At 43.1% G+C, this 23,747-nt stretch overlaps 1 protein-coding gene across 1 annotated transcript in view; it reads left to right on the top strand.

Moving 5' to 3' along the window:
- LOC113032396 (nectin-2) overlaps positions 1-18,314 on the top strand; it is a 51,494-nt gene extending 33,180 nt beyond the window's left edge. Inside the window, exons 4-7 of the mRNA XM_026185306.1 lie at positions 4,870-5,163; positions 5,303-5,420; positions 6,028-6,176; positions 13,368-18,314. Coding sequence (XP_026041091.1) covers positions 4,870-5,163; positions 5,303-5,420; positions 6,028-6,176; positions 13,368-13,936 — 1,130 coding nt within the window. The 3' untranslated portion in view covers positions 13,937-18,314. The remainder of the gene's footprint in view (positions 1-4,869; positions 5,164-5,302; positions 5,421-6,027; positions 6,177-13,367) is intronic.
- The last annotated feature ends 5,433 nt before the right edge of the window (positions 18,315-23,747 follow it).

Raw genomic sequence — 23,747 nt, forward strand, 5'->3', positions numbered from 1 at the left:
TAAAAAGCTTCTAGCGTGAACACGAGTGTTAAACATCTGCAACACCAGCGCTACCCTACTCTGGGATTGACTTCCTGAAACCCTACAAACTCATTTTTAAGAGATCCTGAACCCTGTGTGTTGTGCATCACACTGAGTCGTGGCTTTTACAGCTCTATTTGTCAAGGGGTAACTTCCCAGCTTGTTGCATTCGTTGCTGTTTGCCAACATGCACTCCTGGGTTCAAAGCCATTGCAGCTTTTTGTCTCCCAAGGACTTGAATGTTTCCTGTTAAATGTATTACACGAGGATACCACTCAACAACAAGCATTTTTCAAACCTCCCCCCAGCGGCTTTTAGTCAGGTGCACAGGAACCCAGCACCATTTCCTCTGAAAGATTTGAAGCTTGAGGTTTTTTCACAGACTTTCACAACATGAATTAATTGAGTAGTCAAGCCATTTATAAAAAGTGGAATTGCCCAACTGTGTTTCACTGTCAGTTAAATTGGCTTTTCCAACCAAAAACCTACTTTCATGTTTTGCCAAAGTTTCAAGAGACTCATTGTGTCTTTGCAAGGCAAATTAAAGCCAGTGTGTTTTTCTTTTCCTTAAATTTGTCGCTCATCTGTTTGTAGGGAACCCATGTATATATGGCTGTTCGATATAACGATATATATCAGATGACGATATAAAAACGTCTATCGTTTCATTTTACGCTATCGTTTGTTTCGTGCTGTCGCAAAATAAACTCTTTACGGCAATATTTTTTTCATCGTTTTGATGGTCACTGTAGTGGCTATATTATTTTCTTAAAGTTCTCTCTTTCTCTTATATTTTATATAACCACACTACAGACGGACAAGCGCCTGTTTTTATGCGTTGTGGTTAGCAACAACGACGGTAAAACCATCCGCTTGTTTATGTTCCACATAAACCTTTCACAATACAACTCAAGATCCTGTTGAGACTTTTCAAAATAAACTGAATCACGTGACAGAGCAGATAATTTACGGATGAGAAGTAAAAAAGAGCCGCCAGGTGCTAAAAAATAAACCTTAGACTCAAACGTTAGAACAGGCTGTTACGGAGCCCCCCAGGGGACATGGGAGAAAAAAAAATTAGGGAGGAAAAAAAAAAATTAGGGAGAAAAAAAAAAATTAAGACGGACTTTTGCGAGATCTCGCAAAAAATGGCGACTTTTGCGAGCGCTCGCAATACTTATTGCGAGCGCTCGCAATAAGTATTGCGAGATCTCGCAAAACTCCAACAATGGCGGCAGCTACTTAGTTGTAATATTACTCTTTCTGGGTCACAAAATACACTTTTAAGATATTTTGAGGCGTGAATGTAGTTGTGTAAACGTCAGATACCTGCTCGGTTTACAAGACATCACATATTTGCAAAAGAGCTCCGACGTTTTTGGAGATCTGACACCCACTAGCTCGAAGCTAACGGGAGGTCGAGACCTACTACAGCCGGGAGGAACACGGCTTTCCCGGCACATCGTGCCTCGACCTCCCGGTCGGCTTCGAGCTGGCGGCCACTAGCTCGAAGCTAACGGGCGGTCGAGACCTACTACAGCCGGGAGGAACACCGCTTTCCCGGCACATCGTGCCTCGACCTCCCGGTCGGCTTCGAGCTGGCGGCCTCCGAAGAATGCGGCTAAAACTTTTGCGAGATCTCGCAATACTTTTGCGAGCGCTTGCAATACTTATTGCGAGATCTCGCAATACTTTTGCGAGCGCTCGCAAAAGTCCGTCTTAATTTTTTTTTTCCTCCCTAATTTTTTTTTTCCTCCCTAATTTTTTTTTTTTTTTCCTCCGTAATTTTTTTTTTCTCCCATGTCCCCTGGGGGGCTCCGTACTGGGGGGCTCCGTAAAAAATGTATCGTTTCATAGATCGGTTAAAACACTGGACTCCAGCTACATGACGCACAGCTGGAAATACTTCCCGCAAGTCGAGATTCACAGAATTTACAGAAAATGTTACATTTTTGTGATTTATATCGTTATTGGACGATAGAATTCTTATATCGGGATATGAGATTTTGGTCATATCGCACAGCCCTACATGCATATGTAACTTGCAAACTGTATGAATGCAAAGGATCTTCCCTCTTACTCTGTCTGCTTTCCTCCAGCTCAAACCTTCCCCCAAAGGTAGTATATAGGTTAAAAGCATATGCAGCTGGGCTTAATTGCTATTATAAGTGGTATTGTCAGATCAATTGTGTTTTGTTAATGCAATGGAACCATTGGTCTAACTTTGGCCCAGCACCAGTGCCTCTGCCCTGCTCCCCTCTCTCCAAAGCATCATGCCCCCATGTTTCCCCCTAGGCAGTATATTGATCTAGCTACTTGTCATGCCTGCTGTCAGCTCTTGTCCTGCCTGCTTTCCTCTGATCCCACACTAGTATCAGAGAGGGCAATTAAGAAGAGGGTAGAGAAGATGGAGGTGAGGATAACTCGGATCATGTAGTGATGTAGAAATTGTATATGGAAATGCATTTGGCCAGTCAGGGAAATTGTGCATCAGTGGTGTGTGATAGGAATAGAGAGGGGACAGATGGATTTAAGGTTTGGAGGGAGAGTGACAGTAGATTTAGGGTTTGGATGTGTTTGCACTGGTGCTGGTAATTGTTTATCAATGTTAACTCTTGGGAGCAAAAGATTGAGTGTACACACTCCAAAAAACTCAAGCTATCAATAACCAAAAAAAGGAATAAAATGGGGAAAAGATTACTTAAAGTAAACGAAATGATCTGTCAGCAGAAGAGTTTCAATTCGACAATTTCTAAATCAAGCTTTTAGAAAAGCCACATTTCTAGTCTTAAAAAAAACTTTTCTCAAAACTAGTGTGAGCAGACTAAAAGTAAACACATTTATCTTAATACAAATAAAAGATCTTAATGTCTTCTCAGTAGGGAGGAATTTGTGCTTAAATTTAGAATTCATTCTTATTGCACGACTACTAGAGCAAAATTCAATGTTCTTATGACCGTAAGTCATAAAAATAAAGTCTATTATTTGACTTGAAGTGCAGAGGATGAATTCAGAATTTAGTCTTGCAGCCTAAGGAAAGAAACAGGAAACAAATGTGTCTGTATCGCTTGCCAGATGGAAAGCAGGGTGAACAGGCTGTGGCTGGGGTACGTGTTCTCATTTAGTATCCTTTGGGCTCGACACAGATACCTCACCTCACTGTTATCACTGATGCTTGGAGGATCGGTGCTGGTGATGCTTTCTATTTTTCCCCTGTGAGACTTAACAAAAGGCTATACAGCAAGACATTTATACAGAAAAGTGGGATAAATTGTTTAAAAGAAGTAAACCTGACTTAGATTAATGTAGTAGTAGTAGTAGTAGTACTATTAGAAATGAGATTGGCTTCCTTGATGAAAGGAATTGATCTCAGTACGGTCCTGAGCAGTGAATCAATCTTGATGTATATCATGAGATAGCTTTTGTTTTTAACAATGACTAGAGAATTGCTTTTAATGTGGCTATATGTTAACATGACTTGTAATCAGTGTGGGAACCCATTGCACTCATGGTGTCACAGCTTTGTTATAAAAGCTTGGAGATTAAGAAAGCAAAGGAGAAACTTATCTGTAAGCATAATGGAAAAACCATAAAACAGTAAAGTATGATAGAACATCCATCCATCCATTTTCAGTGTACTTCAGGGTAATGGGGGGTGGTCTGGAGCATTTTCCAGATGTAGTAGGGCAAGGTATGGCATGGGCTGGTCGCCAGAACGTTTGCATTTTAGAAAATATCCATAAGCGCTACTACAAATCTAACTTCCTTATATGCCCACATGCATGATGGGCCACATGCAACTTAAAAAAAACGCAAATGGAAACATGCACAAGCTACAAAACACAATGGAATTTGAATAAAAACATGGAACGTGATGGAATAGCTGCAGAAGTAACATGCTAACAGTAAACCGCTAATAGCAAACATATGTACAGTATTAAATGACTCAGTATAATTAAAACACGTTACCTTCCATCCTTTTGTCCGTCACATCACCGATGAATACTTCGCTTCTTTTCAGGGTGTCTCAGAAAAATCCTTTGCATGTTTTGATTTATGTCACTCCCGCAGTTGGTCCGTCATGAACCCCCCTCCCCCCGAAACACTTGCTTTATGTTTTGTGAGATTTTTAAATTTTTTAAATTTTTTTTTTTTTTATAATTTTGTTTACTTTTGCATCATTTCTGGTGTTTTCTTAAGCTGCAGTCCGTTTGACCCCTTAGTGCCACTTTACACATGTTCACAAAACAAAGGAGTTCTGCCCATACCTGTATTATGGGCAAAACAAATGATAAATAAGCAACATAGTTATTTATTGTGTTTGTCTGCAGGTATACATGATTCTGTGGTAGAGAATTGGCAACAACAGGCAATTCCATGTGGTCACGTTGATTTTAAATGTGTGAAGAGTTGAAAATGACATTCTCGTAGCTCTAATTTCATGTATTGAGTTACTCAGAGCTGGTAAAATTTCTCAAACAAGTTATACATTTAGAAACTAATTTCCAAAAAGCTTGAAAAAAGCAAAGTGCACTGACAACTCCTCCGTGGTAAGAATATATATCCTGTCATAAAATAAACATAATAGATATTTGATCCTACTTCAATGTTTACTGTGCTGAGAGAGGCTGAGCAGGGCAACAGAGGACGCATTCAGATCGGGTTTTAGATTTGCTTTTGCCCGGCTGGTGTCTCAGATTGTTTATAAATGTGCACAATATCTTTTCCCTCAGCTGTGTTATTTCCATTTTATCTATCTCTACATCCTTTAATCTTCTCTCTGCCACTCTGTGTCTCCCCCTGTCTCCACTCTCCACCCTTGCGTCATGTCGTTCATCCATCCATCAGCTAAACCCGAGAACTCGGCCTCCCCTGTAACAGTGGTTGCTGGCGCTAAGCCAATCACTGTGGCAAGCTGTAAGTCAGCAAATGGCCAACCCGCTGCAGAGATCTCCTGGGTGACTACAGCCAATGGCAATTACACAACGAAGCAGCAGCCGGGGACTGACAACACGTTGACGGTGATCAGCGAGTACATCATGGTCCCAATGCCAAACGACAACGGGAAAGAAATTACCTGTGTCGTATCACACAGGACCCTGGTCAAACCAGAGAGCTTCAAGATGAATTTAGCAGTTCAGTGTAAGACCTCTCACAAGTGCACATACATCCATCAGCAATTATTCTAACCCGATTAATTGAGCTCATTGTATTGGGTTTTTCTTTATTTTTAAATTAATAAATTAAATTTCCTCCTCCCATTCATTCTTTCTTCCCCCAGTTGCTCCCCAGGTAACCATAGAAGGTTATGACAACAACTGGTACATCGGCCGCACAAATGTGGCGCTCACCTGCAAGGCTAATGCAAACCCCCCTCCAACCACTATCCAGTGGAAGTCGTGAGTATTGGCACATCCTTAAATCTATATTGTCTTATCTCTTTGTCCGTCTCTCCCATTTTTCTTTAGTCACATTTTCCCTTTCTTACCCTTCACCACCAGCTTCACAGTCCTCACAGAGCTATAATTAGCGCTTTTATTATTGCAACTACAGAACTGTGCTCTGATTATGGAGATAGTTGAATAATTTGTCATAATGGACTCTGTGACTTGAGATTTAACCCTTGCATAATGAGAAACACAGTGTGCGTCTGTCTCCATTTTCTGTATTATCAGCTATTAACATAACTGTGACAAAATCTGGGGGAAAAAAAGTCTGGAAGTTTAAAATAGAAGAAATGAGATTTTGGGATTGGATCCAGCAACACTGATTTTCCTGCTGTCCCCATTGTATCTCCAGCAGTGTGTTATAATGGATTGCCTTTTAGGGAAGGGTGGCAAACTGATTGGTTTTGTGCTGCTGATCAAGATTAGCTTAATATGACGAAACAGTACAACGCAGCACGTTTCTGTAAATGTCCGACTCTCTGTCCCCAGTGTCAAATGTCCTATTTTTCTTTTCCTGTTCTCTTCTTTCTCATACCGATATGCACTTTTGTCCCTCTAGGACGACAGGAGAGTTTCCACCTGCAGTGCAGGTCAGTGAAAATGTGCTCAAGGTACAGAATGTGGACGAGTCTGTCAACACCACTTTTTTCTGTGAGGTCAACAACCAAATCGGGACGACCAAAGAACAGTTTGGGATCCTGGTCAGAGGTGAGTTTAAGTGTCACAGATCAGCGCAGCATGCTAAAATTAGGCACCTGCTTAAGTGGCCTTTACAATTTCAGTTAGATAACATTTTAAATATCATATTTCAGCATCGTGTGATGTTTCTCAGTGGAAACAATCTCATTTGTGCACTTCCCTGTGACATAATGAATTAACATTATGATTGTTCCTGTCACTGCAAGTCAACCCTTCTGTGGCTCTAAATGGATTAAAACCAATACGAAGGGTAATTTGCGCAACTTGCAAATGCCCCAGCACGCTGATAAATTGTACACAGTAAAGGCATCAATAAAGCAGTGAACATTTCATAAGTAAAGTGAGAAAGCCCACTCTTGGGACTCACTTGGGTCTCATTCATCATGTAAACGTTTCCCTTAGCTTGTACATAAAAACATTTATATCTGAACCGCGAACTGGAACAAAGTGCACTTTTATCACACAGGCTACACATTTCCTGGTGTCCTCTGCTCTCATGTCTTCCCTAGGGATGCACCTTGGATGCACCTTACATGCACCTCACATGTCACATATTCACACACACAAACGGACACATTTTCTGTGCTGAGGGCTAACTTGGGTGTTTAGTGTAGGGCTAAGGGGTCCAGCTGCTCAGTCCATGGTGTGTGTCTGTGTGAGTGAGTGCGCGTGTGTGTGTGGGAGGGAATCTGAGCGATCAGAGCTTGCATGTGCATTCCTTTTATGTGTTTTTTTTTCTTTTTTCTTTCTTGTTGTTGTTCTTCAACGTCATAAAACCCTTCCCCTCTCTGCTTTTAAGAGTGCGTGTTAGTTTTTTGTGTATCTTTGCATGCGCTTAATAAACTCTATTATCAAAGTTTCCATGCTTTATCAATACCCAAGGTCTGTCAGCTGCTTAGTACATCTTTTGGCATTTGCATTTTTTTATTTTATTTTTTTTTCCCCTGAAGGTTTTTCATGGTAGTTCAATATTGTGAGAGCTGCACACGAACTAGACGGTTCCCATAGATATTTTCACTTCTACTTTTTCTTATTCTTTCTTTTTTGCTTCTCAGCCATACTCTGTGCCATCAGTAACAACAGGAAACACTAACGCAAAGCAAGCAACACATAAAGTGACACATTTGGCTCAAAATGATACGGTTCACTTTGTAATATAGTGGATTTTAGAATAGTCTGCAGTATGGCTGCAGTGATGCATGAACTAAAATACTTTGGGTGTGTGTGGGTACATGTTTGCAGGTTGTGAAATGCATGCATGTATTCAGGTGTAAGCACTTGGAGAGAACCTTCCAGAGCAGGTCATACAGTCCAATTGCTGCTGTTTGAGAGTTTTAGCCACCCCTTTCAACAGTGTTCACTTCTGTATTTCACCTCATACAAAATACATCCTCCTTCACTCTTCAGCCTGCACTTAGCCGGAAGTGATTTTCTGCTGACATCGGGGTAAACCTTTTCCATGATGGGCAGAGAGTGACTACATCTTAAGAGCCACCCAGCTCCTCCATGGCCTCATTTCAACATTTTTTTTTTTTTTTTTTTTTTTTGCTTCTTCTAGTCCTCTTGCTCCATCTCTCCCGATTTCATTTTTGTTTCTCTCTCACTCCCCCCTACATCTTTCGTCAAGTCCCTTGGCTCCTTATGGTGCCACAGCATGCGTCACCACCACTCCTCTGGGGCCATTCTGTACTGCTGCATACAGTAGGTAGTGTAAATGGCTTCTGTAGCACAAAAGGATGTCACCAACTCCTGCTGTGTATTACAAGACACAAGCAAGTGAGATACAAAGATCCAGCGAGCAGAGGGAGAAAGAGGCTGCTGCTTTTAGACTGCAAAGATGGGGAACATGCCACACCAAGATAAATCAGTGCCAGCATGCAATCCTCAGTCAAAGAAGCAGAGAGTAAGGGCACGAGGAATGGAGAGAGAGAAAGCGATGCTGACAGCATTTAAAACTCATGGGAATCATGTGCTGCTGCATCCTATCTCCACCACTATTGGCCTCCGCTATCTCTCAGCGTAGCGTGTGTTTCTGTCCGTCTCCAAGCCTCTCAGAGCGGATCAGTCACCCTTTGCTGCTTCAGCTCCTGGCTGCTTCTCTTCTCAATTCCACCATCCGTTCCTCTCCTGCTCTGTCTTTTATCCTACATTTTCACTCCTCCCCCATTCTTCATCCCACTTACCTCTTTCTCTTCTTTCATTTTCTTTCGGGTCTGCTTGTTCCTTACCCGCGTTGAACTTCCCACAGTTGGTCTTATTCTCTTGCTACCGACCACCTCCTCCTCCTTCCATCCTACTCTTCTCTTACTCATTGGCACAGAAGGAGGATAAGATGCGAGCTAAAATTGCCAACACTTAATAGGTGACTAAACCAACAAGCGAGTGTCAAAGGAAAAGAAGTTTCTAGATAGCAAAAAGGGAGAGAAGTGCACATAAAGAAAGACGGTCGGTACTATTAAAGAGAAATTAAGGAGTCTAAGAAAGATGTGTAATGCCTTCAGATGGGATTGCAGTTCAGGCCTGTGGATGCTAATGTGAACGTGTGTAGACAAACGGGACTAAGAGGGGCCGACAGGCGTGAAATGGCCAGCACCTGCTACATAGCAGGTCCCCCCACTCCCCTTTACCCCACAGCTGCATGACACACACAAATTTACACACTAGTGTCTGTGTGCTTACTCGCGCCTTCTGCCCTCGGTCTTGTCCTGTGCACATGGAGGCAGCAAGAGGGATGGATGTCCTCTCTTCTCCTTGCCTCTCCTCCTCTCATCTTCGATCCTGCTGCTTAGTCACACAGGCACGCAAACACATCCTAGCCTTCTCTCTTCTTGCATTTCTTTCGATTTATCTCTCCGATGCCATCTATTTCACTGCAGTTTGCTCTTTCATTGCATCTCTCATCCACTCAGTTAGCATATGCTCTCTCCTCATCCTCCTTATCTCTCTCAGGTTGTCTTTCAGCCTCCGCAAGTCTGCCGCTGATCTTCTTGCTCAGAAAAGAGACTCCTGCCCCCAGCATTTTCCTTCTCTCCATCTCATGCTTGTGCTATCTTTCTCTCTCTAAGCTTAACTCTTAAATACCAGTAGCTCTTCCTTAATCACAGCTTAGTAGTCTCCATCCCTCCCTCCATCCCTCCGTTCTGGGCTCCTCTCAGGGGGGGTTCTTGTGTGGCTAACCCAGATTCCATCCATTTTTTTTCTTGGGTTTTTCCCTCATCATTCCTTAAAGGGGTGGCTCAGCTGAACCTCAAAAAAGTTAAATGCTCTAGATTGAATCCCCCACATGGTCTGAAGGGCTCTTCAGTTAAACGGAAAAGAGATTTCCTCCCAATTCGGTGCATTTTTCCCATTTTCAGACTCATCCAAGGAGACAGTTCAAGGGCAAGGGGCTTGGCTATTTTCCTCCGTGGGGTAGAGTGTGTGAGTGTGTCTGTGTGTGTACGCCTGTATCTGTCTGCGTCTGTCGTTGTGTGTCTCCGGCCATGCGAAAACAGCCAGAGAACAGGTCTGATGGAGCCAAGTCTCCCTCCAGCCTGCAACTGGCCCCCTTCCCACCCCTAATTAGCACACACAAACACACATTTCTGGAGACACACACTCGCACAGACACACTCAGCTGTGTTCAATAACTTAACATACTGACAGAGAATACTACTAAGGGATGCTCTAGGTGCAGCCCAGCACAACATCCGAGCAGTGATGACCATGGAGCACGTGTGTATGTATGTGAATGAGACCATGCATGTTTTTTGGACGGCTGCAGCAAACGTTACTTCTGCTCCATCTCTCTCATTACTCGCGGTCACTTGGAGCGTACAGTTGTGTTGGACATGACTTCATAAGGACCATGCTGTTTTTTTGGCTTCCACAGTATGTTGTGTGTCTCTGTGTGTGTGAGTTTTATGTTGTTGTTTTTTTTTGGTTTTTTTGGGTTGTTTTTTTTTTTTTTTTTTTTTTTTGGGGGGGGGTCATACTGCATGTTTGGTTTTCTCCCCACATTATCTACACAGCATGCATATTGCAGTTTTTCATCTGGTTCATTCGTCAGCATGTCTTTGAGGTGTCCTCTCGTCACTCACTCAAATTCCACTGGTGCTTTGTTAGGTTGTGACTGAGTCTGCACTTGGAGTCTGTGATGGCTCCTTTACATCTCTTTTTGTGAATCTTTTAAATGTTGTCTCCAGAAGGGTAGAATAAAACATGATGTATTATCCACAAAAGGATTTACCAGCGCAGACTTTGAAAAAAAAATACTCTTAAGAACTGACTTGAGTTACGCATTAAATATAATTAGATGAGTAGAATTCAGAGAGAATTTGCATTTGATTTTCAGCGTAATTCCCTTTGATGTGACAGCAGTGTGTGGCAGCATCGGGCCCAAACTTGGCACTGAGATTTCCACCACGTAGCATGTGGTGGAGCTCCACAGAGTCGGAGGTGATAATGCATTTCTTGTGTTCCTGTTACAAGTGGACACCGAGGGCTAGCTCTCACTCTCATGTGTGTGTGAAGGGGAATGTTTAGCACAGCTTGGGGGGGGGGGGGGGGGGGGATCTGTGTGCAAGGGGAAAGTAGTGTGAGAAGATGTACGAAAGGAAAGAAAAATGTACCCGCATTATTAATTCTTTCCCTAGGCATGTGTTGAAAGTGAAGCACAGAGGAGGAGAGCACAGAGAAGTAACACATGACAGAAATACAAACGCAAATTGGACAGGGAAAATGGATTTGGAGGGCTGAAGGAGCGTGTGCAGGAGACAGCTAGTGAAGTGGAGGCAGAGATGGAGAAAATGGTAGCAGAACTGAGGAGAGGAAGAAAAGAGTGAAGCACAGGTGTAGACAGCAGTAGACTACCATTCTCTCTTTTGACACGAATCAGTGTTACACGAGTAATACTGTCAGCTCTCTGTACAGTTAACAAGAGAGGCCGGCTTCTGTTGGATTTCAAATGGAACCGACAATAAGAATCGAGCTGATTTGCTACTTTCGAATTTAGGCAGGGATTTCAACGGCAGCGTCTACCGGTTAATCCTCTGCCGCGGCTGGTGAAAGTGCAGAGTGTGGAAAGGAAAGCAAGAGCGGTAAGAGAGGATGTTCGGCTTAACCGAGGGCTCTTGATCACTTTCTGCCAGAGTCTGAAATTAAAAAATACATTTTCTCACCACAATTTATTTGGTTTTATTCTGTAGTTAATGCGCTCAAACCTGAGTGGAGCGGTAGCACTTTGGAGTGACAGATAACAAACAGCCTATATTCCATTACATCATGTTTCAACAAAGTGCATTGTTGCAGAAAGAGCAACATGAAAGCCTTTAATTTCATTCTGAGTCATCATGAAGTAATGAGTACAATAAATAAGAAATCGGAGACATGAACGTGAATGCTTTGAACCCTGTAAAAGTAGGAATAATGTATATTGAGACATCATTTTCCGTTCCTACTTCAAGCAGGCTTACTTTTATATCTTCCAAGAAGGCATGCTGCAGGAACAGCTTACGGAATAAAGTCTAAGCTGTCTTTCTAATTTGTTATTCCTGTCTGAGTTATACCACTCGTTATGTCGTCGGCACATTCCCTTTAACGTTTGTAGAACACTTCTATCCAAAGCTTTGGCGTACAGCGAATGCAAACATTATTCTGGTTTTATTCTCACTGCCCACTGAGTCAGAGATGACACTGCAGCACATGGGAAAACGGTCACAGGTTGTGTTTGTGGGGAGTTGTCAGAGTCCCTGAAAGCACTTAGAGCCCTGAACTCATGACCCCCGAAGCCCGTACAAAGCAGCAACATCCTGCTTGTGTTAATAGTGTTACTAGTCTAGGCTAGTCTGTGCCCGTGACACAATCAGCTAAAAGATTTTAGAACTTCCTGAATTTAATGTTTTCATTTAGTCACGTTCCTTTATAACTGTCTGAAGTCTGAACTGGAACATTAGAATAGCTTTGATATCGGCACTGACTCGTGCATTTTTATTGACACGACAAATGGAAGCATTTCATTTAATACACAGCCCCAGTCTGAACTGTTAGCTGACTTTCATGCAGAAGCAATTGAATTTGTTGCCGTTGAAATACCTGCTTTAAAATACAGCACTAGTATTACTGAAGGGGAATATCAGGGGAGGAGAAAGTACAAGTTCAGAAAAAGAGTACTGACAAGTCACATGGGACCTCTTTACAACCCTGATTTAGACAGCACTGCTTATCCCTGGAGTTTTTTGTACAAAGACGCACAAACAGGGATGCTGTGTGTTTGATTGCAGAGCCCTAGTTTCAGTCATAGCCTCCTGAGCTAGTTTGCACTCTAACAAAGCCTTTGTCAATATTAAAATGAACTAAAGTGACTTATTTTTCTTGTGTATGTGTAATGCCAGAGGAAAAATGGACCCACATATAAGACTGATGCGCACTCAACCAGTGCCTGTGGCGTACAGAAGTGGAGAGGGGCAGCAGTCTGTGCCCGCGCTCATACACTGCTTCCAGGAAGACTTGTCATTCCGCTGTGTCGCTTTGTCACTCACTCAATCCGCCGCCTCCTCCTCCAGCACCACCTTCTCCTCCTCCACCACCACCACCTTCTCCTCCTCCTCATCTAATTTCCACCCTTCCTTCCTCCTCATTCATCATTATCCTCCTCTGCACAGCCTCCACCTGTTCTGCTCTGCACACACTGATCCATGCTCTTTAATAAAAGTGTGTGTGCGTGTGTGTGTTGCACTTTTTTTTTTTTAACCCCCTGCCTTGCCTTTTGATGGTGGTCTGTGGACAGACCCTGGCTATCGAAGGGCAACACAGGGGGGAGGGTGGTTGAGACGTTGTTGTGACGTAGCTGTGGGAATGGGGACAGCAGCAGCTTTGAGGGAGAGGAGGAAATGTCAAAGTAGAAGGATGCTCGTCGTGCACACACGCGCGCACACACACACACTTGACTGTACTGACACCTCAGCACTCTTACACACTTGACTGCATACATTTCAGACCAGCACCACTGACATCATCCAACCTTTTTCTTGCCATCTTGCTCTTTTTTTAAAAAAACCAAACAAAAAAAACCAAAACTTTTTTTTGGCTGTCTTAATTTTTTTGTCTTCCTCTCCACTGGTCGAACCTTTTTCTTTTTTTTCTTTTTTTTTTCTTTCTACCCTTTCTCAACCATATCCTTTTTCTTCCCTGTTTTTCTCCCTCCCTGCCTCCCTCCTACAGAGCCCCCAAAGAACCCATCCAATGCTGGCGTGGTGGCGGGAGCTGTGATTGGCTCCCTGCTGGCCCTCCTTTTGGTTGCCGCTCTCATCGCCGTGCTCGTCACCCGTAGGCGCAGGCAGCAGCAGGGTTACCGCGCCAATGGCGGCAGTGACATGAAGACGCGCATATTCGGGGGCGGCAAGAAAGCGAGCAAGAACGGCACAAATGGAGGTGCGGGAAACGGCGGCGGCAACAACAACGGCCCCATCTACGTTTACAGCGAGAGCTCCCCCATTCAGGCCCTTGGAGAGAAAAACAACCACCAGCTGATTACCATGGGAGGCCACCCTGAAGTGGTTAGCACCACACCCACTGCCCAAGACATCCTGCTAAGCAACGAGTTGGACGACGCGGAGAAGAGGAAGTTTGACGAGCTTGACGAAGCAGAGAACTATGATCACTACAATCCTGGTGGCCCCATCCATTTGCCTCGCTCAATTCGCGATCAGGAGATGATTGGAGAATACGATGATGACATGGAGTCCCAGCGTGATGGCTCGGTCATCTCACGGACTGCAGTTTACGTATAGAGGAGGAGGAATTGGAGGAAGGGGAGGAGGAGGAGGCAAAAAGGCGAGCTGGAGAATTCCTCCTGAGGATTTTGTGGCGGTGGGGTCTTGTCCCTGTTTGATGGTGAAAAGAAAATCATACCACTTTTATTTTTGAAAAACAAAAAAAATCCATTTTAACTATAGTCTATCATTAATCACAGTGGACAGAATGAAAAAGAGGGTGTGGTGGGATGTTGTAAAAGGATTGTTGTTGTTGTTGTTATGTGGTCCCTAAGAACTAAAAATCAAACGGAGAAAAGAACAACATGCCTCCCACCGCTTCTGCTCGTGCTCTCGCTATCACTGGGACCTTGCCTATTGACTGACAGACAGGCTAAAGAGAAACAATGTAATGTGGGAGTAGGTTCATGGAAAAGTGATTACAAGCTTAGAGGAGGCATCTCACTTGCATATTCGCTGTTATCTTCACTAAAACAGTAGCCGTGGAATAAGTTGTCAAGCAGTTACCTGATGCCTGCAAATCTCTTTACTTCTGTGGGAAACTTTTTGTTTTGCCAACGTGTTGAGCTGTGACACCTGGTGGGAAGTGGAGGACAGCGGTATGAGTCAGTTTGAAAGTATAGACAGTAACCATCAGGTAATTTCGAGACAGTAAAAATGTATTTGCTTATGTCTGCTGGTGACTTCGCTCTGCTCTCTCTGCCTTCTTCTCAAAACAACTCTGCCAACTATCACAGGCAGTAGACACTCTCAATTTGAACTTAGCAAAAAATTTAAAGAACATGAGGTCTTTGTGTGGCGAGCAAATAGAAAAGCAGTTAGGTTTTAACAAAGTAAGTTTGCTGAGAGTTTGAACCAAGTTCCTAACAAGGTGTTCACGAGCAAACTTTTGCACTGTGCCTGGAGGTAAGAGACGGTAAACAAGAGATGAGGGAATGAGGTGTAGCTGATCTGACAGGGTCAAAGGATGGGGAGAGGGATTCAGGAGGCAGGAGGACTAGAAAGGAGCACGTCTCTTCTTTTCTCTTCCTCCTCATCCTCGTCTATTCAGAGCGCTCCTGACAGGAGGAGCTTGATTGGTAATGAGCCGTGAAGTCGCTCGCTTAGCCGGGACCAACAGATTGCCACCACTTATCGTTTATGACGTGGCGATTCCTCTCTCCCTCCCACCTCCATCTCTCCATCATGCTTCCGTCTCTCCTCCTCTCTCTCCGCATCCTTCTCTCCCTTTCTCTCCAGTGTTTATGGGGAGTTTATGATTTATCCAGGGCGGTGTTGAGGTCAGGGCTACCGAGAGCAAAGTAGTATTTTACCGCTCCTGATGTGTCAGACACCCCACTTACTCTACTCCAGCCCGGTGTGCCCTGACATGCCAGGAGTGACTAATCCACCTGGAGTGGCCATGTTCACTCCACTGCACAGACACCCCAGCTGCCTCTCCCGCTTTAGTAAATGGTGAGATGTAACAAGAGCCCCACCTCCAGAGTGCAATGGCATTAGGTTAGACAGATTTTCAATGAGATCATATATTTCTTTCCATTAGCCAGTGTTGTTAAATGTAGTGAATTGATCGGGAGACATAAAAGGTTGCATCCGCAGCAAAGCTATGGGAGTCATATTGACTAACAGGCAACATGTGGCGAAATGGCCCTTTTTATGATGCAGGTTCAGGGCCGATTGTCTCCTGACTGTTAATTTATCCTTTTAACGAGCCACCGGAGGCCCGCTCGGGCAAATATTACTCCATGGCTATTGTACACCGCTGTCTTTGAGGCTCGGTGTGTGTACATTTGCATGCGTCACCATATCTGCATAGCCACTGGGCGACTGTGATGGACAATCGTAGAGAGAACCGAAGCTCCTCTAATCATTGCGTTCCCTGCCCTTCCTAATCAGCTGTCCTTGGACCCACTGGGAATCCAATGAAAGGGGTCTTGATGACTGTACCTGACCTCCTGTAAAGGACCTTCTAAGAAATGGGTTGGCTTCTGCTGCAGGTCATAAGGGCAAATGCAGGGTGACCCATTCCTAAGGGCAAAGATGACTGTGCTTGCGTTTCTTATCGTGGCTGTTTTTTTTTTTTTTTTTTTAACCTTGAACTACAGATGTGAGAGATAAACACTCACCCAGTATCTGCACAGGGCGAGACAGACCTTGTTTCCCTTTGTGATGGCTGTTAACCTTCAGAGAGGTGGCGAGAGAGAGAGACAGATGACAAAAATAGAGACGGCGCTTCGTGTTTGAGCGCTGTCTAGCATATTGTAAGCCAGTGTGTTCAATAGGATTATCGTCTAATGGCCTTAGCTTATACTTAAATGCAACTCCTGCCAACCTGGGGTACAGTAAATTTGCCGAACGCAGCTGATTTCTCACACTCAATATGAAAATGTATTATTTTTACACTTGTATGTGTCACCAATACAAAGAAATATGAGTGCAACACTTAGTTTTTGTTTTTTTTTTTGGAAGGGGGGGGGGGGTCAAAAAAAGAATACTGACAAAGGGACAAAACTGTTGTATGTACATTTTGGTGTGAGCTATCTGTGTACTATATACGTAAGCATCTTTATTTTTCTTGTGAAAATGTGGATATTTATGAAAATGTAAATATCAGATCGATGGAGCCAGTGTTTCCGATGTTATGGAAGTAAAGAGGAAAGCGTTTGTGGGTCGGCTAAACCTCAGAAGGCATTCAGAATGTAATTTTTAACCTAACGCATACCTCAGTAGTTTGGGTGTTTATAACATACTGAACTGACTGAGTTTAATTTATCCAAGGGCCAATTTGATTTGGGGGGGGGGGGATGCATATGCTTGAATTTGTTTTTTGTTTTTTTTTGTTTTTTGTTTTTTTTATCCGAGGTAACTTTATCTGCATTTATAAGCACACATTTCTTGGAAGACAATTGGCTTCACCTTCTCCTTGACAGAAACTCTGCACAATGCAAAAACTTACACACAATACTCAATTCATCAGATAGACCGTAACGACGCAAGCAACGGTCTGTTGAGTCAGCGCTCGGTGTGTGTGCGTGCAAATCTGTGTGCCAGTGTGTTCGGCGGCTTTAGGACATCTCTCGCTGCCATTGGACTGTAACTTGAGTAGCCACCCTTTGTCACCATGGAAAACTGGCAAACCGAAGATATTATTGTGCATTTCGAGAAGACTCACTCACTCGGCGCACACACACATACTGTACGTATACATTCGCAGAGTGCTGAGATGCATTCGCCCACACACAAACACCCCTCAGTCAGTCTCATTATGCTCACTCCCACAGCCAAACTGTGCAGAAGACACCTTCTACCTGACAACTCTGCCATCTCCTGACACAAGCCCACACAAATGTGTTCGCGTAGCTGCACACACACACACGAACACACTTCGTCTTACTCTGCCTCTTCCACAGCGGCTCTGTCAGGACACATACAGAGTTCTGTTAGTGTGGAAAGAGCTGTACCGTGATGTGTCCCCCTGCTCCAGTGCTTTCTGCCCCCCAAAGTGTCCAGCCTGTTCCCGAATCAGTGACTGTGTAGAACATAAACAACTACACATTCGGGGGAGACGCACACCTTTCACCCAGTATCACAGACACAGGCTTTTTAGGAAAGCGATTGTCCGTTCTGGTCTTGTTCTGCAGAGGGAAATATCGCTTTCATAAAAATGCCACCGCGCTGACCTCCTCCCCCTCCCAGAGCCCTTTGAATGCTTTTAGAAGAGTCGCATTTTTTTATTTTTTTTTTTAACTTGACTCCAAAATGTTGTCTTTTACTTCAGCCACCTCTGCTACTGCGACCGCCTCCACAGACACACACACGAGCACATCCCATTGCCACCCACCTCGGTGCCCAAGTAAGGCTTGTCAGACAAAATGCTTTTAAGAGAAATCTGCAAACCTGGTCCAGGTCTTGCACAAGGTTAGATAGTCAGAATATCCAATATTTTCTTTTTCCTTTTTTTTTCTTTTTCCTGAGAGCAACGTGCTCTTATCGTTTCTTTGGCTCCAAACATCTGATGAGTAATCAAAGCCTTAACATCTCCCATCTCACATGCATTAAGTAAAAAATGAAGAAAAAAAGAAAAAAAAAGAGAAGCTTCCGGTGTACATAGTATAAATATATAAATATGTAGCAGAAAAAAGAATTACTAATTTATGGTGTCACGTTTGTGTATTACTCAGTGACAGCACGCATGAAGGATTTATTTTCTCCTGTTTACCGCTTCTCCTCTCTTCTGTTATTTTTGCAGTGCTTTATAATTTATGTTTTATGAGTGCTTTATTCTTGACTGCTGCGCTGTGATTGCTGCCAAAACTGGCAAATGTGCTTCTTCTATACAAGTGAAACTGTATACAAACACACAACAAAACAGTCTTACCCAAAATGTGCTTTTTATTATTGACTGCTTTGTGTAAAGTTGTTCTTTTTTCTTTTCTTTTTTGTATTTTTTTTTTTTATTTGAGTTTTATTTTGGTCTTAAAAAGAAGTAAAAATACAGATTAGAGTTGGTATTGCCATTTTTGTCATGTCTTTCTAGATTATTTTTCCGTATTCAGTTACTATTAAAGATTTCTTGATTTTTGAAATGTTCCGGTGTTGCTGTGTGTGGTATGTGTCTCCTCTTTCTTACCTTCATGTCTCTTTGACACTTGAGGTTAGCTGGATGACTGAGCACCCAGATTGAATAGAAACGCCAGTCATTGATTCACACTGATTAAATTTATAGATTAATTGATCAGGATATGAAGTAGCTTCTCGGTCTCTTGTCACCCATCCTTCAGATCTCAGACACACCCCTGCTTTTTCTCCCCTTCCCCACACTCTCATTTCCTGGTCTGGCTGCTTGTCTCATTTCACTTTTGATAAATCTGTGAGTGTGTGTCAACAGAAGTGTGATAACAGGCTTATGGGAAAATGAGCGCAGGAACAGGAGATGCCATTTCGTGGTTTATAATTGTCCTGAGCTCCACCTCCTCCCGTTCTGTTTTGTATATGTGACTTGGCTGGCAGAAGTAAACTTGCTGCCTTAGTAATGGCTAGGTAGCAGATGCTGTAGTTGTTTAAAGGGCACATTTTTCTATTAGGTGTTTCACCGGTGCCTGGAGATAATGAAAGCACTGATGCATTCCTATTTCAGAGTGCAGGAATACTATTATATTCAGCAGAGTTTCAACAGTTCTCATGTAAAAGCTGTACAAGCGTAGAGAAAAGGGTAGAGAGCAGGAATGTGGGCATGTAGCTTCAGTGGTTTTCCTGGAGGGAGGCAGCTTGTGTTTTCAGTTGGGGAATGTGCAGGCCAAGCTGAAACTGGGTGAATGGAGCGCCTCTCAAAGGCTGCATTGTTTGAGCTCTGCCTAAACCAAACAGGTTTGGTCAAATTTCAACAAGAGGGCATGCAGAAGTTTAACTGTGTGTAGGTTTATGCTTAAATATGCTGTGTGCGTGTGTTGATGCATGCATATGCACCTGCCTCATTTAGTTTGGACATTAAAAAGTGCTGCTGTTTCCCCACAAAACAAAAACTGACACAAGCAAATTCTGCTCTTTAACGTGCCTGTGATGGTGACAGTTGGTATATGGCAGTGATGGCAGCGAGTTCTCGGTGTTTGCCTGGTGCTTTGATGCCGTCATGTATCTGTGTGTCATCCTGGCTCCTTGTCACAGTTCATTTTTGTTGCAGGCTTCTTCTGTCAATGCACAGCTATTTACTGTGAGTCCAGCCCACCATCTGGCCTCTCTAATTGCTTTGGATTTGAGGCTGGCAAGATAGAGAGCACTTACACAGACAGACTCGCTCACTATCTCTCTCACGCACACACACATACACACTTACACACACTTACACACTTTGACTCCTTTGGTTTTCTAGCTGAATGTAAAACACTACGCAGCAGCAAGGCTTTTAAGGCACAGCTAGCAATAAAAGCCTGTGTGGTGCATGCGTTTTTGTCTCGCTGTTACACATGAAGGAAAAAAAAAAAGTATGCCCATCATGTGACTGAAGTGACCCCGTAACGCAGAACCTGGCCTATTAGCGCTCAGAGCAAATAACCTGGATCAGGAGTCAAAGTGACAGCTCTACGCCAGGCACTACCACTGCGTTCAACCTTAGCTTTCAACGATGAGACATGGTGCGGTGCCCCCCGGGCAACTCGGCTGGCTGGTAGTGGCACTGTTCCCAACAAGTTGATTGTGGGTGTGCGTATTAAAAAGTGTGTTCTTTGGTCATCCAGCGTGCTAATCAAGTCTGTTCTGGTGGTTAGGCGCCCACTGAGTGCTATGCTGGTTTCAGACAGATTGGGTTTCCACAGGATGTTTGTGTGTGTGAAAGTGTTTAAGTGTTATCAGATTTTTTTTCTTCTTCTTTTTTTGGTGTGTACTGTTTGACACATGAATGTTTGTGCATGGCTGTATATTTAACTTCCAGCTCTGGCAGCCACAGCTCTGATTAAACACTCCGATCGTGTGTGTGTGTGTGTGTGTGTGTGTGTGTGTGTGTGTGTGTGTGTGTGTGTGTGTGTGTGTGTATAAGCAAACAGACCAACTTTGGTCTCTCTCTCTGTGCTGATAACGGCTAATACAATGCTCATCACTTAGCCTCTCACCCTCAAGCTCCAGACTTGACTAATAAATCCCAGAGTGAGTGATGAATGGCCAAGCCTGCTGCATCGATGTATGAGTGATGGATGTGGTGACCTGGGCCTTCACAGGAATTAAAGCAAGTCTGCCTCTAACCTCAATTATGAAAGTAGGTCTGTGTTTCTATGAGCTTTAAAGTGACTGTTTTTTATCTTTGTTGCCTGTGGTGAATCAGTAGACCTCCAGCTGTGTGTGTGTGTGTGTGTGTGTTTATAGTTAGTCGAGGGTTTCTAGCAAACACTAGATCTTTAACTGGCTTATTTCGTAGCTGAGAGTGATTTTTCTAAATATTTGGGTTCTGCATTCTGGTTTTGACTCCTATCTGTTACTCCTCACTGACCCTCCAGTTTTAGGACAGTTATCCAAAATATGAATCTAATTAATGAGTTTGTATGTTGAAATCGTGGAATGTACTTCAGTGGCCAAGTCAGTCATCTGAACCCAAAGCATCTATTTCCAAAGCATGCGTTTCTTTGCTGAAGACCAGATTGTTGGAGGGAAACCCCATGAGGAAAGCAAGACATGAAGATGGCAGCAGTACAACTCTGGCAGAGATGACAAGTGCGATAATGTCTCTGGGTTTGGATTACTTTTTCTGAAGTTTGTTAATTTGTCCACATGCTTTCTTTCCCTGTGTGTTCCTACTGAACAATAAGAGCACAGAGTCTACAGTTATGTGTTCTCTGCAAAGCAGCGCTTTGAGCTTAAAGTTAATGAGTACAGTAGAGCTCTAATGATTTTTTGATTGACAGAGAATTATCAATTATTTATCAAGCAAACACTGCAGCTTTGTGGGGATTTGCTGCTTATCTTTGTCTGATGTAAAAGCACGTTTAATATGTTTTGGGTTTCTGACAAAACGCGAAAGTCAAAGACTTCACCTCAGGCTATATTGTGATTGGCTTCTTATGCTTCCACACCAGTAATAGCTGTGACAGGATGGATTATGCTTTCAGGTCGTCTCTCTGTCTGTACATCCATCTATTGTTGTAAACATGATATCTCTCAAACAGCTCAGGGGAATTTTGTTCTTTTACAAATTTGCCACAAACATTTACTCGGATGCAAAAATGAACTGATGAAAGTTTAGTGGTCAAAGGTCAGCATGGCCTTACAAAACAAATTTTCTAAATGAAGATATTTGCATGCTAATTGTGACAAGTTTTCAAAGAATTTAATAGGATGAAGTGATGATATTTTGTCTCCAAAGGTCAGCTTCCATGTTTTTCTCGCCATTATTCAGCGGCATAACTGAGGAAGAGAAGCAGAGGCTGTGGTCTCATTTGACCAGGTACTGAATTCATAATGCTAATCTTCAGTGCCCACCTGCTGAATAAAATCTTTAATAGATGTGAGAAAAGCAAGTCAAGACCAACATGCGTGTTAAATCCAGCTTCACTGGAGATGTGGAAACCAATGGTGGCTGATTCTCTGCTTCTCAGTTCCCACTATTTTATAGATTTGGTACAAGTCATTCATCCATTATATCTTCTAACAGCCAACACAGTGGTTAGCACTGTCGCCTCATAGCAAGAAGGTTCTAGGTTCGAATCCCTCCAGCTGGCAGGGGCCTTCTCCAGGTACTCCAGCTTCCTCCTACAGTCCTGCATACTACAAGTAGTGATTGAAAATGGTAAAATCAGTAGGTTTTAGCTCTGTGATAACCTGGCAAATTGTCCAAGTTTCACTCTATCTCCTCCATAACATCTGGGATCGATTCCAGCTAAGCCCACAACCCTGAACGGGAGAAGCGGTTAAGAAGATGGATGGAAATAATCACTGGCAGGAGCCTTGATAAGAAGCTGCTGCTGCTGCTGCTGCTGATGATATTACCATTATTTAGCATTCTTTAGTATTTATTTAATCATTTGCACTAGATTGGTTTAGCTAGTGACTATAGAATAATATAATTCTTTTTAATTAGTGCAAAGTGCAGTCAAGTTTGATTGGAAATTTGCATTTCCTGTCTATCACCCAACAGCCACCATAGTGGTTACGACTGTTACCTCACAGAAAGAAGGGTCCTGGTTCGAGCCCCTGGCTCAGGCCGTTCTGTGTTGAGTTTGCATGTTTTTCCTCTGCCTTTCATGTGGCTGATCTGGCTTCCTCCCACAGAACAAAAACATGCACATTAGGTTAACTGGTGAGTCTAAATCATCCCTGGACGTGAGGTAGATAAAGTGCTTACAGCATGAGAATAAAGTGTGGTCAAATGTGGCTTGTAGTCTCAAATGCCAGTCCATTTCTATTTCCAAATTTAATGAGAACCTTTTCAGTCGCTGGTAGGACATGTAATTCAAAACCAAATGTGAACCTCATGCTGGCACAGAAAAGTCAGAAGGTTCACCAAAGTCAGCGGGATCTTCTTTTTTCTCCTTTGGGGACCATGAATATCTGCAAAATGTCAAGGCAGTCAAACTAATCTTTGAGATATTTCAGTCCTGACATCACAATCTCCAGATACGATGTGAAATTATTGATTCAGTGCTTAAACTCTTAGAGTGAGTGTACAAAGTCATATACAGTCTATCGTGGTAATACTTGTTGAATTCCAGTATTTCACACACACCCACAGATTACTGATACTGGCTGCTCTCACGCTCCCTTGTTTTATCACAATGAAATTTGAATCAATATTTTTTAAAACAATCTCTCAAGTGGAGTTCTTAATTTCACACTGTGTGAGTCCATTTGTGACAAATTCGGGGCTTGTTCATAATTTAGGAGTCGCTATGTGGAGAGACTAATTTGTTTGCCCGACCTGTAGTTTGTGAACGCTAAACTGGCTTTAGGTACTTTTCAGTGGTACAGGTTCTGGTGTCTTTGGTAGCAATGTTTGCTATGTGGGAAGGATTGGAATCTAATCTCGTTGGCATCTTACTTTAGTTGAGTTTGTTTTGGATCAGGCAGCGAGCACTTATTCACTATTCACACCAGAAACAGCTGTTTATTTGATACTTAAAAAGTCAAGAAAATTGCAGTTTGAAGTAAAAATGCGTTTTCCATCAACTTAAATAAAAATGTCTCAAGGTATAACCTTCAATGCTGTAGTAATGAATGTTTCAAGCCAGAAGGGGTGCTTTAAAAGCACCTGAATGGCAAATGTAGTATTTCCTCTAAAAGAATATTATCATGTCACGCAAGGTGAAAGCAGAGCGCACAGGGAGCCACGTTTGTAAATAACAGGAAA

The sequence above is a fragment of the Astatotilapia calliptera genome, chromosome 11, assembly GCF_900246225.1.
Source record: "Astatotilapia calliptera chromosome 11, fAstCal1.2, whole genome shotgun sequence".
Taxonomy (NCBI): domain Eukaryota; kingdom Metazoa; phylum Chordata; class Actinopteri; order Cichliformes; family Cichlidae; genus Astatotilapia; species Astatotilapia calliptera.